The sequence below is a fragment of the Ictidomys tridecemlineatus genome, chromosome 7, assembly GCF_052094955.1.
Source record: "Ictidomys tridecemlineatus isolate mIctTri1 chromosome 7, mIctTri1.hap1, whole genome shotgun sequence".
NCBI classification, from domain to species: Eukaryota; Metazoa; Chordata; class Mammalia; order Rodentia; family Sciuridae; genus Ictidomys; species Ictidomys tridecemlineatus.
Window position 1 is genome coordinate 844,312 of NC_135483.1, and position 15,987 is coordinate 860,298.

The following is a 15,987-nucleotide window of genomic DNA, read 5'->3' on the forward strand; positions in this document are numbered from 1 at the left end:
CTTTCATCTTCACTCTATTTCAGACTTTCCCCTCCAGTGGTCTTAGAGAATGACTTTTTTTTTTTTTTTTTTTTTTTTTTTACAGAGATCACTGAAGCCAGAAATCCTCAATTCCCACAGTCCCTGACCTCCTGACGCTCCCCTTCCCACCATTTACACTGATGTTTCCCTTCCTTCTCTTCCAGGACAGTGGAAGAGATGCTCTTCCTTCAGTCAAGGGCATCTCCTATAAAATACCCTTTTGTTCTTGTGTATTTTCAAACATTCTCTCCTGGTTCCTTCAGATCTCTGCCAACTTGAGCTCTATATCCCATGCCCCTCTCCAGCTACTACCCTCTCTCTATCCAGCTTTCAGCTCCCCTGTCCCCCCAAAGCCAAACTTCCTTAAGTGCCACCATCATTTTTTCTCACCATTTTCTTATTCTTTACCTCACTCTGTTTGACTTTTTCCCAACTATAATGGGGTTGAAATGACTTTCACCAAGGTCACGATGCCAAGTCATTGTTTACTAAAAGCTGTAGACATTTTAGTATTTTTCTTTCTTGACTTCTTGACTTTTACCCTGTTGACACTTGGTCCCCTCTGAAGCTGTCTCTTGACTTCTATGGCATTAAACTTTTGAAGTTCCCTTTGCCTCTCTGAATGCTTCCTTGACAATATCTCTGTCTGTCCTTATTCAAGACTGTTCCTCAGAGTCATTCAGTCCCTGCTGCCTCCTTTAGCATAAAAGAGTAGGTTTTATTCAAGTGAGAAGAAAAGAGATGGAGCTTCCACAAGATGAGAAGGGATCCAAAAGGGTTTGCCCCCTCAGTTTCTCCTTGCAGTATACTCTCTTCCCAGGTGGTCTCACTCCCTCTTGTGGCTTCAATTATCAACAACTCTTGGGGTTTTTGTTTGTTTGTTTTTGCAGTATTGGGGATTGAACCTAGAGCCTCATACATGATAGGTAAGTGCTCTACTACTGAGCTACAACCCCAGCCCAGCTCTTGAATCTTTTGTGTCTAGTGCTGATCTCTTCTCTGAGCTTCAGGCTCATATTACCACTGTCTCAAGTGGATGTCATAAAATCAGTTTGTCTTTTGACATACAGCTCATTGTTTTCCTTTAAAATGCATTTGCTTTTTTAAGGTTTACCTCTAGCATTTTCAGGGCCGTGGGCAGGAGCACAAATGGAAGCCTACATATCACATTTGGAGTAGTTGAAAGCACTCAAGCTAAATTATGTTATGGTTTCTTACTCAGACACATAAACTTTTCTAACAACCCAGAAGGTCATATTTGAATTTAGAATTCTTGTGCTTTCTGGAGTGCTGAGTGCTGGGCCAGGATGTGGTAGCTTAGGGAAAGCTGACTCCCTGACCCCAACTCTCATTCTGCACTTTTCTCTTCCCTTCTGGGTTTGGCCCTACAGGACAAAGGGCCTGGCACATATGCTTTTGAACACCCAAAGTCCCTGTGTCCAAGCTCTGCTCATACCTCCCAAGCTGCATTTCCTTCTCTGTTACTCTTGAATGGGGTTGAATCAGAATCCTGAACCAAGCACCAGGGAGAAGAAGGGTTGACCCAGAAAGAGGAATTGAAGATTGAGTTCATGAAAGCGAATTAAGAAAAAGATTCATGACCCCGTGAAAAAGGTTCATCACAGGAATGAGTTTGGGAACCAGGCAGGGTAAGGAAGTGGCTAGAGGAAGATGCCCTGAGGCAATTATAAAGATCTATCTTGGCTGGATCTAGGGATGGCAAGTTCTGCATTCTCAGCAAGTGACATCATACATTATCAAGTCATCTTAGCTGGGAAAGCAACAAATATTGGATGCTCTCTTTATCCTCCCTCAAATCTAAGCAGTTAGGTTTTCTGTTTTCTTAATAACTTGAATGGATTTCTCTTCATCTTGAAGTTCATGCTATCATCTCCCACCTAAGTGATTGCAACAGCCTGAGTCTAACCTGTCTCCTTACCTTGGTCTTGTTTCCCTAGAATCCATTTCTCCATAGCAACTGGAATGATCTTTCTGAGTACAAATGTGATTACTCCATTAGAAAGCACAAGTTTCTGCTTATTGACTTTAGGAGAAAGTCCAAGCTCTTTAGCATGTCATTCACAGTACTTGGTGATCTGACCCCTGCTCACCTCTCTAACTACATTGTTCAGCTCTTCCTGGTTCCTAACACATAAAAAATACCATGCACATACTCCCCAAAATGAACAGCCATATGAATTCACATAAACAGTACACATTCACACTATCAGAGATGAGGCATATATGAACTTGAACACCCACACCACATACATTCCCACACTGTAATATAGTAGCTCACAAATATACACGCTTATAACCTTGTGCGTACATGCATTCACAACATACTCTGAAAGCTCACACACCACATTCTGTCACGTACTCCTGCATATTTTCCACACACATTCATACACAATCACAGATTCCCACCCTGTACACCTCAGTCACTCATACACCCAAACCACAAAACTTAAGTACCACATACTCTCAGACCATGCATGCTTACACGGTCGGACCTTTAACCATACTCATCTAGCTCTTATTCCTGCAACCTCTAGCACCAGGCCTTTTTTTCAAGCTGGTCTTTCTTCTGGAAAGCTTCTTTCTGCTTTCACCAGCTATCTGGGTTGCTTTCCTGCAGAAAGCCTTTCCTGAACCCTAAGCTTGGAAGATCTGAAGGATTCCCTTTAGAATCAAACCTAAGGCTTACTTGTTTAGTCTGGAAGTAAAAAACTAGAGTTTAGCTTCTTAAACTGAGGTTTCTTAAATGTACTTCTCCCAAGTGTATTATTTTTGTCACCCTGTCTGTTGTCTCATAGTCCTTAATGGTACAAAATTTAAAACAGGAGGGGGCCTGTGTAGGGTGGTCACTATAGAAATGAAATTCCAGCTGGATGGCAAGGAACCCAGTGGGTAGGAGGAAGGGGAGTAAGACTGCAGGGAAGTGACCGCAGACCTGCAGGGCTTTTGTGTCTTGATGCACTTGCCCAGCTTTTCAGAAGTGTGTCTAGTTTGGAGTGAGTCAAGTTCTAGGGATTTGTTTAGCCTGCAGGATCCTCCGAGGGGATCTTTACTTCCAGTGGAGTGTTGAAGCTGTGCAGTGGGTAGGCTGGCAGCGTCTGAAGTACAGGGATTGACGTGAATCAGGGCGGGGGTTGAATGACCCAGCTCAGGAACTCAGGAAGAGGGCCTCAGAGGAGGATTATTAGTCTCAAATGTCATGCAGAGGTGGAGAAGGATGTGGCACCTAGGAGGCCACCCACAGCCTTTCTAGAACAGCAGCATTTGGAGTCTGTTGCCAAATTGTGCAGGCTTAAATAGGCAGAGAACAGAAATCAAAGTCCTCCTCTCAGGGAAGGAGGAAGAGTTCATGTCTGCTGATGAACAGAGGAGAGTGCCAGGTAGGGAGGGCAAGGTACAGTCCCAGGACAGAGCAAAGGTCACTGCAGGGGTGAGTGGGCTCTGAGTGCAAGTGGAAATTCTACATTGGACAGGAAGGAACACAGCTTCCTCCAGGACAGGAAGGATATTGTAGGGAGGGAAGTGAATGTAACAGTGTTTTATCATCTGCTTCCACCTTGGTAACCTCTACCAACACAGGCTGTTAGCCACAGACTCCTATGGCCACCCCCCACCACCACCACCAAATTCTCCCTCTGGTATCTTCAGTGCTGAGCATTTTTTGCTCATAGCTTCCATTCTTTTAGCTCTCCCTCCTCCATGTCACCACACTCAGTTCTGTGGCCTCTATTGCCTCCTGGCCTCTGAATACCCGCCACCCCCACCACAGTCTCCACATAGGCCTAGCCCATGGATCATCACTTCAGTTGCTTTTCTGTGAACACCTGCAACTTCTTCGCTTGTTCTTCTGTCTCACCCTACTCTGTACATTTCCAGCCCCATGCTAATAATTACCAACCTCAGGCTTCAGTCCTGTTTTCTCTCCAAAGCTTCTAGATGTGGGTTGTTAGGTGCTTCCTAGCCATTTCTAACTGAAGAGTAATGGGGTGCTAATGATGAGGTTGGGGTAGGCTGAGGGCTGGAGTTGGGTGTCAAGGGTGGGAAGGCCGAAGGTTCATTACATACTGGACCCAGCAGGCTAGCACAGTTGGATTCCAGAGCTGGGAAATTCATGTCTTGCAGTGCTGCTTGGAAGTTTGGTTGAGGGGAGGAATGCCTACTCTTAAGTGAGTAGAATCGGGACCTAGTTTTGCCTTTTCATTCCTATGGTCCTGTGTGCTCACGCTCCCTTCCTTCACTTAGTAGGGCCAATGTCCCCAAGTTTGTTACTATCTGTGCCTTCTCTCCATAGTTTCCTGAGACCCCAAGCACACTGGGTCTCTCCTCACTCAGCAGCCTCACCATTTCCTTCCCACTGTCCTTGGACCCAGGCCTCTTATAGTTACCCTGGCGTTGGGAGGGACTTGCTGCCATCTCTCCAAGCCCACTGGTGAGCCCACTGATGTTAAGGCCGCCTGCCTGAGTCTTGATTGCAGACTTGAGCTCCTGATTCTCCCGAATGAGCCGCACCAGCTTCTTCAGTTCCTCATTCTCCCGCACCAGCCTCTCTATCTGATGCCGAAGCCCCTCATAATTGGTGAGTAGAGACATGCCCCAGGGCAGCAGGGAGGGTGCTGCCCACAGGAGGGCACTGCACCTGGAGGCTGCCCAGGGCCCCGGGCCTTGCCCGGGCTGGAAGAGGGTGCCAGAGTCTGCAAGGCTGGCCCAGCGGGCCCTGGGTATTGTGAGGTCAGAGGTTGTACTCTCCTCCTGTCCTCTACTCTAACAGGCTCAGCTTTCCATGCTGCCAGGCCTGTGAATGGCTCTACCTTGACCTGGAATGTCCTGACTCCTTCTTTTTGGTAGCTTCACTCTCAGGATGCCTCCTCTGCAAAGCCTTCTTTCCCCCACTGCAAGCTAATTGCTGCCTGCTGGGCTTCCCCAGCAGATGTGTCCTGTATCATAGTACCTGCCCTGCTTCTGTGCTGTTAGCTCCTTAATGCTGTATTTACTGGCTTTATGGTGTGAACAGGGATTGTGCCACTCCTCTGGAGTCCCCAGCATCCAGCAAAGGGCCCAGCTTAGTGTACGTAGATAACCAATGAATGTAAAATGAAAACTCATCACTTGCCTTCCTGGGCAGATGACCTTTCTTTATGATCTTGGGCATGCCTGGATTTAGCCCATCAGCTTCTACCTGAGAATGCTCTGCCTTGGATGCCTGGACATTGGCCCATAGTTTCTTCTGTCCCCAGGTGCTCAGAACCCTACTCTGGATGCTGGCCTAGGGGCTCCCTCATCCAAGTACCTGGCTCCCTGCAGCTTGGTGTTTCCATTTCTGGACTCTTATCCCAAATCCCTGGAGGTAATTCCTCCACATCTGACTCTCTACTTCCCAGCTCCTTGAATTTTCCTGACTTTAGTTGTTTAAGAACCCAAGATCCCTAAATGCAGTGCACATGCCTGTAATCCCAGAGGCTCAGGAGGCTGAGGCAGGAGGATCATGAGTTTAAAGCCAGCTTCAGCAATTTAGTGAGGCCTTAAGCAACTCAGTGAGACTCTGTCTCTAAATAAAATACAAAAAAGGGCTGGGATGTGGCTCAGTGGTTAAGAGCCCCTCAGTTCAATTGATGCTACCCAACCCCCCAAAAAAACAAAACAAAACCAAACAGTATTACTTACCTGGTTTCAAGAACTCAGGACTCTGAGCCCTCCTTATAGCTATCCCTTCTCTTAGGACTATCTACAGAGAGCTCCACAAATCTGACCTTGGGAGTTGAGGGAGGGTGTGTCTTCATGGTCTCCACTGGCTCTATGGGTGTCTTTTGACAAACCTCTTCATGGGGCAGGAAGAGGTACAGGCACAGGCCAGTGAGCAGACTCCTGGAACGCCGTGGAAGTGAAGAAGCCGGAGATGAAGCAGTGCTGCCATCAGTGTGAGTTGAGCATTCTACCTGAACCTCACAATGGGGGGGCCTACCCCATACTCTGACACTCCTGAGTGTAATTCCAGCTGAGTCTCTCTGACCCCAGGCATTCTTTTCCTTCTTTCTAACTTGATAGAGTATCTCTGGTCATGAAAATTGGCTTCTCCGTAGGCTGATACAGTTTATAATGGTTTCATGAGTGTCAGTTTGGGTAGGCTGTGTGCTCAGGTGTTTAGTCAAATGCTAGTTTAGACATGTTATAAACGTGTTTTGCAGATGTAATTAACATCTACAAAATGTTAGCTTTAAGTAAAGGTTACTTTCAATTGTATGGGTGGACCTCATCCAATCAGTTGAAGGACTTAAAAGCAAAAGTTTTAAGCCCAGAAATAAAGAGTTCTATCTTGGGCTGGGGTTGTAGCTCAATGGTGGAGCAATTGCCTCATGTGTGTGAGGTACTGGGTTCAATCCTCAGCACCACATTAAAAAAACTCAATAAAAACAAATAAAGATATTGTGTCTATCTACAACTAAAAAAAAAGAGTTCTATCTTGAGACGTTTCCAGTCTGCCCTACAGATTTTGGACTTTCCAACCTCCACTATTGTATGTCAATTAAAATAAATATCCTAAAATAAAAGGATTCTGATTGATTGATACACCATCTTTTCTTTTTTTGTAGCAGTGTTTTTTCCCTCCAAAAACATGTATATCACCAGTTGTGTTAGGAATTGGGATCAGTGCCAGTCATCACAGGCCTTGTTCTTGTCTGATCAAACTTACAGAACATAAACTGAACAATCACAATGAACACATGTGGGTGTAGAGTCACCTTTGTGATGAATGCTGCTAAAGGTGGCACTGGTGCTCGGAGGGGGAACAGTGGGTGGGTTGGATGCGGTTGTATGAGGTCAGCCTTCCCTGAGGAGGTGACCGTTGAGATGCTGTGAGGGAGAATATCAGTGTGGGAAGAGCTTTCCAGCAGAGGGAAGAGCCTGTGCGAGGCCTAGGGGGTGCTCTGCCAAAGGAGAGAGGACATATGTGCCAGAGAAGGATGGAGTGCTGCTCACCACAGGACTGATGCTGATCTGCATCCTGAGTGCCTTGAGAAATCCTGGAAGGGTTTTAAGGAAGCGAGTGTGGGGAGGGACTGGAGGGAAAGAGCTGCGGAGTGGTATGCCACTGCAGTCCTCCAGGCACGTGATGAGAGCAGTCTAAATGCAATTGGTGCCACAATGGAGATGAGAGAATGGCAAGGCAGAGGGACAGTGGTACTAGATGGAATGGAATTGGGGATGGTGAGGGCGAAGGCAGGGATAGCCTTATAGCTACTGGCAAGGGCAGTGGAGACACTGGTTATACCAACCCAACAGCGGGGAAGACCAAGTTCAGAGCAGAGATCCCGAGTCAAGTTTGATCATGGAGAACAGAGAAGGAGCTGGGGGTCTGTGCACCAGGTTCTCAGAGTAGAACCTGCTGTGTGGCTGGAAAGATACATTTTGAAGTTATCAACTTCTAGATGCAGCTGAAGATTTGCAAGGGGATGAGGTCACCATGAATCAGTAATGAAGCAGAGAGAACAGGTCTTAGGCCCAAGTGCCTGCAAAGCCCATAGGGTGGAAAAGCCCATGAAGTGGGCAGAGGACCTGAAGAGCTGGCTGAGGAAGCCACCCACAGGGGCTATTTCAGGGTTATGAAGCAGCAATACTATCTAAAGCTCTGGGAGGCCAGATGAGAGGAGACTGAAAAGTGCATCTGCCCTGGTGACTTGGAAGTCATCAGTGCTGTCTGGGCAGAGTGATTTGGCCAACTCCAGATCAACAAGTCTGGCAAGCTAGTGGGAAGGTAAGGTAGAGATGGGGGCCCACACAACCCTTCCCAGGGGTTTGGTTGTGCTAAAGGGAATGTGGAGAGGACTGCTGCAGATTCTTCCTTTAGCATACCTTTTCTTTCTAGCAGCCTGGTGTCAGGGAAGACTGTGGGGGCTTCTACCTGGCTTCCATGCCTCTACCTTCCCCAGCCTCTTCTGAGTCACAATGTATAATGGAGGTCCTCCAAAAACTCCCAGACTCCCCCCAAAATGTTCAGTTACAACCTCCTGTCGTGTCTCACATTTATCTGCTCTCTATTCTTTTGTTTTAATATTATTTTTAGTTGTAGTTGGACACAATATCTTTAATTAATTATTATTTTTTAAAATATTTATTTTTTTAGTTATAGGTGGATACAATATCTTTATTTTATTCTTATGTGAGGCTGAGGATTGAACCCAGTGCCTCAGGCATGCAAGGCGAGCGCTCTCCCTCTGAGCCACAATCCCAGCCTTTATTTATTTATTTTTATGTGCTGAGGATTGAATCCAGGGCCTCTCCCATGCTAGGCTAGTGCTCTACTGCTCAGCCACAACTCCAGCCCCTCTCTCTAATCTTATTTGCTCTTGATTCCAGCTTTCTTATCATTAACTTTATTATGGTATATCCTTTTGTATCCAAATCTATGGGTCTGATTTGTGATAGGGAACAGCAAAAGTTTAAAGAGTGAGGGAGTCATCCCAAAGTTTATCCACATCCATTTGGATAATACATTTTAGGGTGAGAGTCTGGGGAGTGGGAGGTACTGGACTTCCCTGTTCTGTCTTCAGTCTAGCTCATGTAGGTGTTTGGACAGAGTCACTTGGGAACGAACCCGGGTTCTTTTGGGGGAGGCAGGGGCAGGGAGGTTCTGGGGATTAAACTCAGGGGTGCTTTGCCACTATAGAGCTACATAGAGCTGCATCCTAGTCCTTTTTATTTTTATTTTGAAACAGGGTTTGGCTAGGTTGCTGAGGGTCTTGCTAAGTTTCTGAGGCTGGCCTTGAAGTTGTGATCCTTGTGCCTCAGTCTCCCAAGTTGCTGAGATTACAGGAATGTGCTACTGCACCTAGCTGGGCCAGGACCTCCCTTGAGTACAGGGAGGTTGAATTTGTAGGAGTGATAGGAACCTCCAAGGATCCACTCAGGGTTTACATTCCTCACAGTTTCCTTAGTAACTTTCTACTAACAAACCTCAGTATTGTCCCACTTGCTTATACTGAGTCAGGTCTACTTATTCTGGTCTTGGGTCATTGGTTTTTGCAGTTTGTCCCCATTCAAATTTGCTTTTTTAAAAAAAAAATTTAATTAATCTCAGCCTTCCAAGTTGGCAAGGCCTTCAGAGGATCTTTGCTTCATCTTGGCTGCTGACAAGGAGAGGGATTTATCCAGTCTGGACTCCCACTGGCCCTTGACTGCCAGTGTTGTCCTGGACATCTGGGCTACTCCTTTCTACCCCCTCACTTATACTTCAGATAATGAAAAAGCAGTGGCTGACATTTACTGAGTGCTTTGTTATATGCAAAGGCACTGTTTTCACCATCCTAACAACCCATGAGGCAGAGTGCCTCATGCAACAGGTAAGGACAGAAGGACAAAACCAGGTTTTCCCAACTGTCAAGGTCAGTACTTGATGCAGGCAGCATCTTCTTGATTCTAGTTGTCCTCTTTTGCTGCACAGCTCCAATAGAGAATATAATTTTTTGTTTTGTTTTGTTTTTTGGTATCAGGGATTGAACCCAAGGGTGCTTAATCACTGAGCAATATCCCCAGTCCTTTTTTATAGTTTATTTAGAGACAGGGTCTTAATAGATTGCTTACAGCCTCACTAAATTGCTGAGGATGGCTTTGAACCCACAATCCTCCTGCCTCAGCCTCCTGAACTGCTGGGATTACAGGTGTGCACCACCACAACTGGTGAGAACATAATTTTGACATAATCTATTGGACCTAGACTCAGCCTGGAGGAGAGATTCAGTGACATTCCAGGAGGATGAGGGCCACATCATATCTTTTTTTAAAATATTTTTTTTAGTTGTAAATGGACCTTTATTTAATTTATTTATTTGTATGTGGTGCTGAGGATTGAACCCAGTGCCTCACACATGCCAGGCAAATGCTCTACCACTGAGCTACAGCCCCAGCCCCACATCATATCTTCCTCTGTGTTCCAGAGCCCAGCACAGGGCTTGGTACACAGTAAATATTCAATAAGTGTACAAATGTACTGTCATTCAACCTGTTTTATTTTTTCTGAAAGAATTCCACCACAAAAGCTGAAAAATTATGTTGACTAAAGAACAGGCAAGATGCTAACTGGCCTTCTGATTGTCTGAGGACAAGTCTCTGCGTTTCTCTTTTTTTGCGGGGGTGGGGGTATACTGGGGATTGAACTCAGGGACACTCGACCACTGAGCCACATCCCCAGCCCTATTTTGTATTTTATTTAGAGACAGGGTCTCTCTGAGTTGCTAAGTGCCTCGCCATTGCTCAACTTGGTTTTGAACTCAGTCTTCCTTCCTGTCTCAGCTTCCTGAGCTGTTGGGATTACAGGTGTTTGCCACCACACCCGGCTCCATTTTCCTCTTGATTAGTCTATAGGGCTTGGGAAGGCAGATTGCTCCCAGGAGTTGGGGGCATCTGCTTGTCTACCTGAGACCCTGCCAGCTAGGACTGGGAAGAGGGGCCTCAGAGGAAAGGTTTATGAGGGCTTGGCTAGAAACAGAGACTTCTGGGAGTATGACCTTGGTCATCAACCCCAGCTTCAACCATTTATGCTCCTGACAGGAGGGCTCTGTCAGACTTTGGAACCTAGGTAACTTCCCTGTGTGTTGGCTTCTTGCCTTCCCCCCACCCCCAGTACTGGGGGTAGAACCCATGGCCTGGCACATGCTAGGCAAGCTCTTTCCCACTGAGCTACATCCCCAGCCCTGCTTTTTATAAAGCAGTGTTTGAAGGGCAGCAAGGAGGGGCAGAGCTCGGAGACTAGCATCTAAGTTAGAGTTGAAAACCACGAAGGGTAGCATGGTGGCTCTGTGAGGGGACAGTAGGATGATGTCATACCCTGTTAGAGGTGTGGTTGGGGTTCTATACCCTCAGACTTTGTCTCAGTTCAGACCTATAACAAAGGACTAAAGAATAGGCAACTTAAACAACAGACCTCTATTTATCACAGTTTTGGAGACTAGAAAGCCCAAGGTCAAGGTGCCAAGAGATCTGGTGTCTGGTGAGGGCCTGCTGCTGGTGTACAGATGGCTGCATGCTCTTGTGTTCTCACATGGTGGAACTTAAAGAGAGGGAGGAAGCAAACTTTCTGGTGTCTTCTAAACAGGACACTAATTCCATTCATAAGGGCTCTACTCTTCACCTGATTACTTCCTAAAGGTCCTACTTCCTATACCATAACACTGGAGTATTACGGTTTAGATGTGAGGTGTCCCCCAGCAGTTCATGTGTGAAATAATGCAAGAAAGTCCAGAGGTAAAATGACTGGGTTATGAGAGACTTAACCTGATTCTCAGACAGGGATTAACTGGATGGTAACTATAGGCAGGTAGGGTGTGGCTGGAGGAGGTGGGTCATTAGGTATGCCTTTAGGATATAAATTTGTCACTGGTAAGAAGACTCTGCTTCCTTGTGTAATGTTTTGAGAAATTTTCCTCCTCCACACTCTTCGGCCATGATGTTCTGCCTCACTTTGGGCCTAGAGCAATGGAGCTGGCTATCCATGGATTAAGACCTCTGAAACCGTGAGCCCCCAAATGAACTTTCTCTCCTCTAATTGTTCTTGTCAGGTTTTTGGTCACACCAGTGAAAAAGCTGAGTAAAAGGGCTGGGGATGTGGCTCAAGCGGTAGCGCGCTCACCTAGCATGCGTGCGGCCCGGGTTCGATCCTCGGCACCACATACCAACAAAGATGTTGTGTCCTCCGAGAACTAAAAATAAATATTAAAAAAAATTCTCTCTCACTCTTTCTTTAAAAAAAAAAAAAGCTGAGTAAAAGAGGGGGTAAAGATTTCAATATATGAATTTTAGAGCTACACATTTGATCCATAGGATACTCCAAAACCCTAATCTCAGAGCCATGTCACTCTAGCCCTGGCCTTTAATTCTCTCTTTCCTCATATGGTCATGTATCAGGTAAAGTAATGTACGTACAACAATTGGGGTACTATCTGGCACAGATTAAAGTTAAGCACATTTCCCCATCAACCAATAGATTTGGAAGCCTGCTAAGCCCAAGGCACATTGTGGGTTCTGGAGGACAGAGCAAGGAGGGAATAGCAAGGAATGTGGGGGTGAGTCTCCGTGTGCGCTCTCGCTCTCTCTCTCTGTTTATATTGCCGGGAACTTTCCAATACATCCAGGCATTTCCTGCCTGGGAGATGCTCACAAGATCTGGGTTGTGGACAGAGAAAAAGGCATAGTGGTTAGGTGGGCCTGGGGTCTAACAGGCCTGAACTAGGGTATCTGTTCTGGTGACTTATGACTAAATGACACCTCAGCTTATTCCTGTGGAGCATGGAGCAGCAATGTTGTCTTGTGGCCACTGAGGACTGTGTGTTTGGTTATTTCTATGCAGCAGGATCCATCCCTTATTGGTACAAAGAACACAGCAAGCTAGGGCACACAACTGTAATTTCAGTGGCTTGGGAGGCTGAGGCAGGAGGATTTCCAGTTCAAAGCCAGCCTCAGCAAAAGCAACCCAGTGAGACCCTGTCTGTAAATAAAATACAAAATAGGGCTAGGGATGTGGTCAGTGGTTGAATGCTTCTGAGTTCAATCCCCAATATCAAAACATACAAAAAAATAACAGCAAAGGCCTGCTGTCATGGAGCCAACATTCAAGTTGGAAGACGGGCAATGGACAGATAAAAGGCTGATAAATGTTGGTATTGGGGCTGGGGTTGTGGCTTAATGGTAGATCACTCACTTAGCATGTGCTTAGTACGTGGGTTTGATCCTCAGCACCTCATAAAAGTAAATAAGCAAAACAAGGTATCATGTCCAATTACAACTAAAAAAATTAGATATTTTTTAAAAAATTAAGAAAAATGTTGGTGTTGAGGGAGTAGCATGAGGAGGGTTAAACTGGGAATGAGGGAAGCAGGAAGGGAGAATGCTGTTTGTTTAAAGTTATTGGGAAGGCCTCCCTGGCAAGGAATGCTTTTGAAGGAGAACTGAAAGAAGATACAGAGAACTGAGAAAAAACCCAACCTTTCTGAATAGAGGGGACCACAGTGGAAAGGCCCTGGGGCTTGTGAGCAGGCTTGGTGAGTTTTTGAGACCTTCAAGGAGGCCCATGAGATGGAGGGGAATAGTGGGGAAAGGGGAGGAACAAGTCAGAGAAGTTGGAGTAGGGGTCTGTAGGCTGGGATAAGAGCTGTGAATTTTACACCCAGGGAAATGGAAGGGCTTGGGGGCTTTTGAGTAGAGAAAGGAACTGATTCATATGAATCCTCTGATTCATAAAATTATATGATTGGTGAGTCCTAAGGCTGCAGGAGAGTAGCCTTGATTAGGTCCCTCAAGCCTATTATCAGCCTTTCCAAAGGCTCTTGGTGAATCTTGGAAAATGCATGGACACTGCTTGGCTCTGCCCACTTCCCTTGCTCCTCTGTTTCAGGGTGAAGTCCAGGCCTCTTGGACTTTATAACTTTATGGATGCCAGTTCCTCCCTGTATACTATCCCTGACACCCTATGTCCCATGCACCACATGAGCCTGCCCCACCCCGAGTCTGTGCCTCTAATGCTGGGACACTGGGCCTGACCTGGTACTGGGATCACTCCCCTCCTGGCCCCCATAGCCAGGGGCAGAATTGGCAGGGCTATCTCAGGTACAGCCTGATCCTGAGCGAGTTTTCCCTTTCCCTAACCCTTAGCACAGCTGAATCAGAATAGACCTTTCCAAAGCAATTTTCATTAGGAACTTCCATGCCTTTTGATCCTGTGCCAATCCTGATGTCTGTTCTTTGTTTTTCTTCTTCTTCTTTGTGCAGTATTGGAGATTGAACCAGGGGCCTTGTGCATGGTAGTCAAGCACTCTACTACAGAGCTTCATCTCCAGCCCAACCCCTATATCTGGGATTCAACTTAGTGATCTGATCAGAATGAGTGAGTATAGGCTTTGGACCTTTTTACATTAAAGCAGTTCTTCTGGGCTGGGGATATAGCTCAGTTGGTAGAGTGCTTGCCTTGCATGCATAAGGCCCTGGGTTCTAATCCCCATCACACACACACAAAAAAAAATCCCAAAAAACAAAAATCAGCAGTTCTTCCTCTACAGTCCTGGGGAGGCAAGTGAAGAGCCTGGGTCTTGAAGGTCCATTAATTACAACCCGGTGTTCATTCAGCACTGATAACTTATATCTGACCCTGAAGACCAACCAAGAGTAGGTGTCATTTATCCCTGCTCCACAGGTGAGTCTGTCCAACCTCTAGTGACCTTACACTCCCAACCCTGCACATTCAGTGGAAGGCTGAAGTGGATATAAAAGCTCCTCAGACTCCTTAAACTAGGGCCTTCTGTCATCTGCCACTTTCCTCTGCCCTCACTAAAGACTTCCCAGGCTCCAGGGACTGCATTTAGTACTTGGGCTGGGACACTTTACGAATGAGTCATTGGTATTACAAGTGTGGGGCACTGTGCCCAGCAGACGAGAGTCTTTTCATAGTAAATCTTTCATATTTTCTTTCTTTTTTGGGGGGAGGGTATACCAGGGGTTGAACTCAGGGGCCACAACCTTAGCCCTATTTTATATATTTTAGATACAGGGTCTCACTGAGTTGCTTAGTGCTTTGCTTTTGCTGAGGCTGGCTTTGAACTCTGATCCTCCTGCCTCGCCTCCTAAGCCACTGGGATTACAGGTGTGTGCCACCATGCTTGGCCCAATCTTTCATATTTTCTGAACTTGAACCATGTCAATGTATTACTAACTATAAAAACAAATATATACCATTAAAATAAGTAACAATGTCAATTAATACCTTAATTCATCCAGCTTTTATCGTTGTTGATGAATCTGTCAATATGATCAATCTTCCCTTGTATATATTTTGTTGTGTCTATTTGTTTTGTTAATAACATTTCTGATAATCTTTACCTCATTTTGTTTTTCTTGTTTTACTGGTAAGATCTTCAATATAATATTGACTTGAAGGAGTGATAGGAGATACCCTTATCTCATTCCAGTCTTAGGGAAAAAGCTGTCAATAATTTGCCATTAAATATGATATTTGCTGTAGGAATTTTATAGACTATTTCTTGTTGGATTAAGGAAATTCTTATCTCTTTCTAATTTGTTAAGAGTATTTTGCTTTTATCACAGATGAGTAGTAGACCTGACCAAATGCTTTTTCTTAAAATGATCATATGATTCTCCCATTTTTCTGTTAACATTGTTACAAGTAGATTTTTGAATATCAAAATCTACTTGAATTCCTGAAATAAACTTCCTGGCCTCATGTATGCTATGCCCTTGCTCTATCACTGAGCTATATTACCAGCACTCCCCACTCCCCTGCCACTATTTTTTGTGACAGAACCTCACTAAGTTGCCAAGACTGGCTTCAAATTCTCAATCCTCCTGCCTCAGCCTCCCAAATAGCTGGGATTATAAGCATGTGCCACTCTTTTTTTTTTTTTTAAGAGAGAGTGAGAGAGAGAGAGAGAGAGAGTGAGAGAGAATTTTTTTAGTATTTATTTTTTAGTATTTGGCAGACACAACATCTTCGTCTGTATGTGGTGCTGAGGATCGAACCCGGGCTGCACGCATGCCAGGCGAGCGTGCTACCGCTTGAGCCACATCCCCAGCCCATGTGCCACTCTTCTTTGCTCTCTTTTGACATTTATTTCATGACTCCAGTTCAGCTATGTGTGTTCGGATGTTTTATCTAGCAATTTTAGATGTTGAGAGTGGGAGTTGGAATCCCAGATCAGTTTAGTCCACTGTTTTGTCTGCAGTCTCCAAAGGAGTTTAAACAGGGGAGTGACTATCTTGAGTTCAGAAAGATCCCTTTGTCTTTGGTATTGGGAACTGCCATAGAATTGATCAGGGCCTTGACTTGAGAGAAAGGCATAGATCTGAGAGGTGTTCAGAAGATAGAATTTGAATGCCCAAGGATCATGATAGTTGGGACAAAGTGGAAGGATCTGATCCTAGCAGTAGAGTCCTCCCAGAACCAGGAAACTT

At 45.5% G+C, this 15,987-nt stretch overlaps 1 protein-coding gene and 1 long non-coding RNA gene across 10 annotated transcripts in view; one reads left to right on the forward strand and one right to left on the reverse strand.

Moving 5' to 3' along the window:
- Spatc1 (spermatogenesis and centriole associated 1) overlaps positions 1-4,629 on the reverse strand; it is a 19,798-nt gene extending 15,169 nt beyond the window's left edge. Inside the window, exons 1-2 of the mRNA XM_078016527.1 lie at positions 4,425-4,629; positions 4,381-4,386 (exon numbers count right to left, since the gene is read on the reverse strand). Coding sequence (XP_077872653.1) covers positions 4,381-4,386; positions 4,425-4,629 — 211 coding nt within the window. The remainder of the gene's footprint in view (positions 1-4,380; positions 4,387-4,424) is intronic.
- The window catches only part of LOC106144746 (uncharacterized), a 22,384-nt gene that overhangs the window by 1,437 nt on the left and 4,960 nt on the right, over positions 1-15,987 (forward strand). For 3 of the 9 annotated variants that reach the window (XR_013423692.1, XR_013423694.1, XR_013423687.1), the window contains exon 4: positions 86-8,472. This is a non-coding gene — a long non-coding RNA (uncharacterized LOC106144746). Of the gene's footprint in view, positions 1-85; positions 11,767-13,794; positions 13,910-14,563; positions 15,017-15,987 lie in introns of those variants that run through there. The other 6 variants (XR_013423689.1, XR_013423690.1, XR_013423688.1 and 3 more) reach the window with 6 other exon arrangements.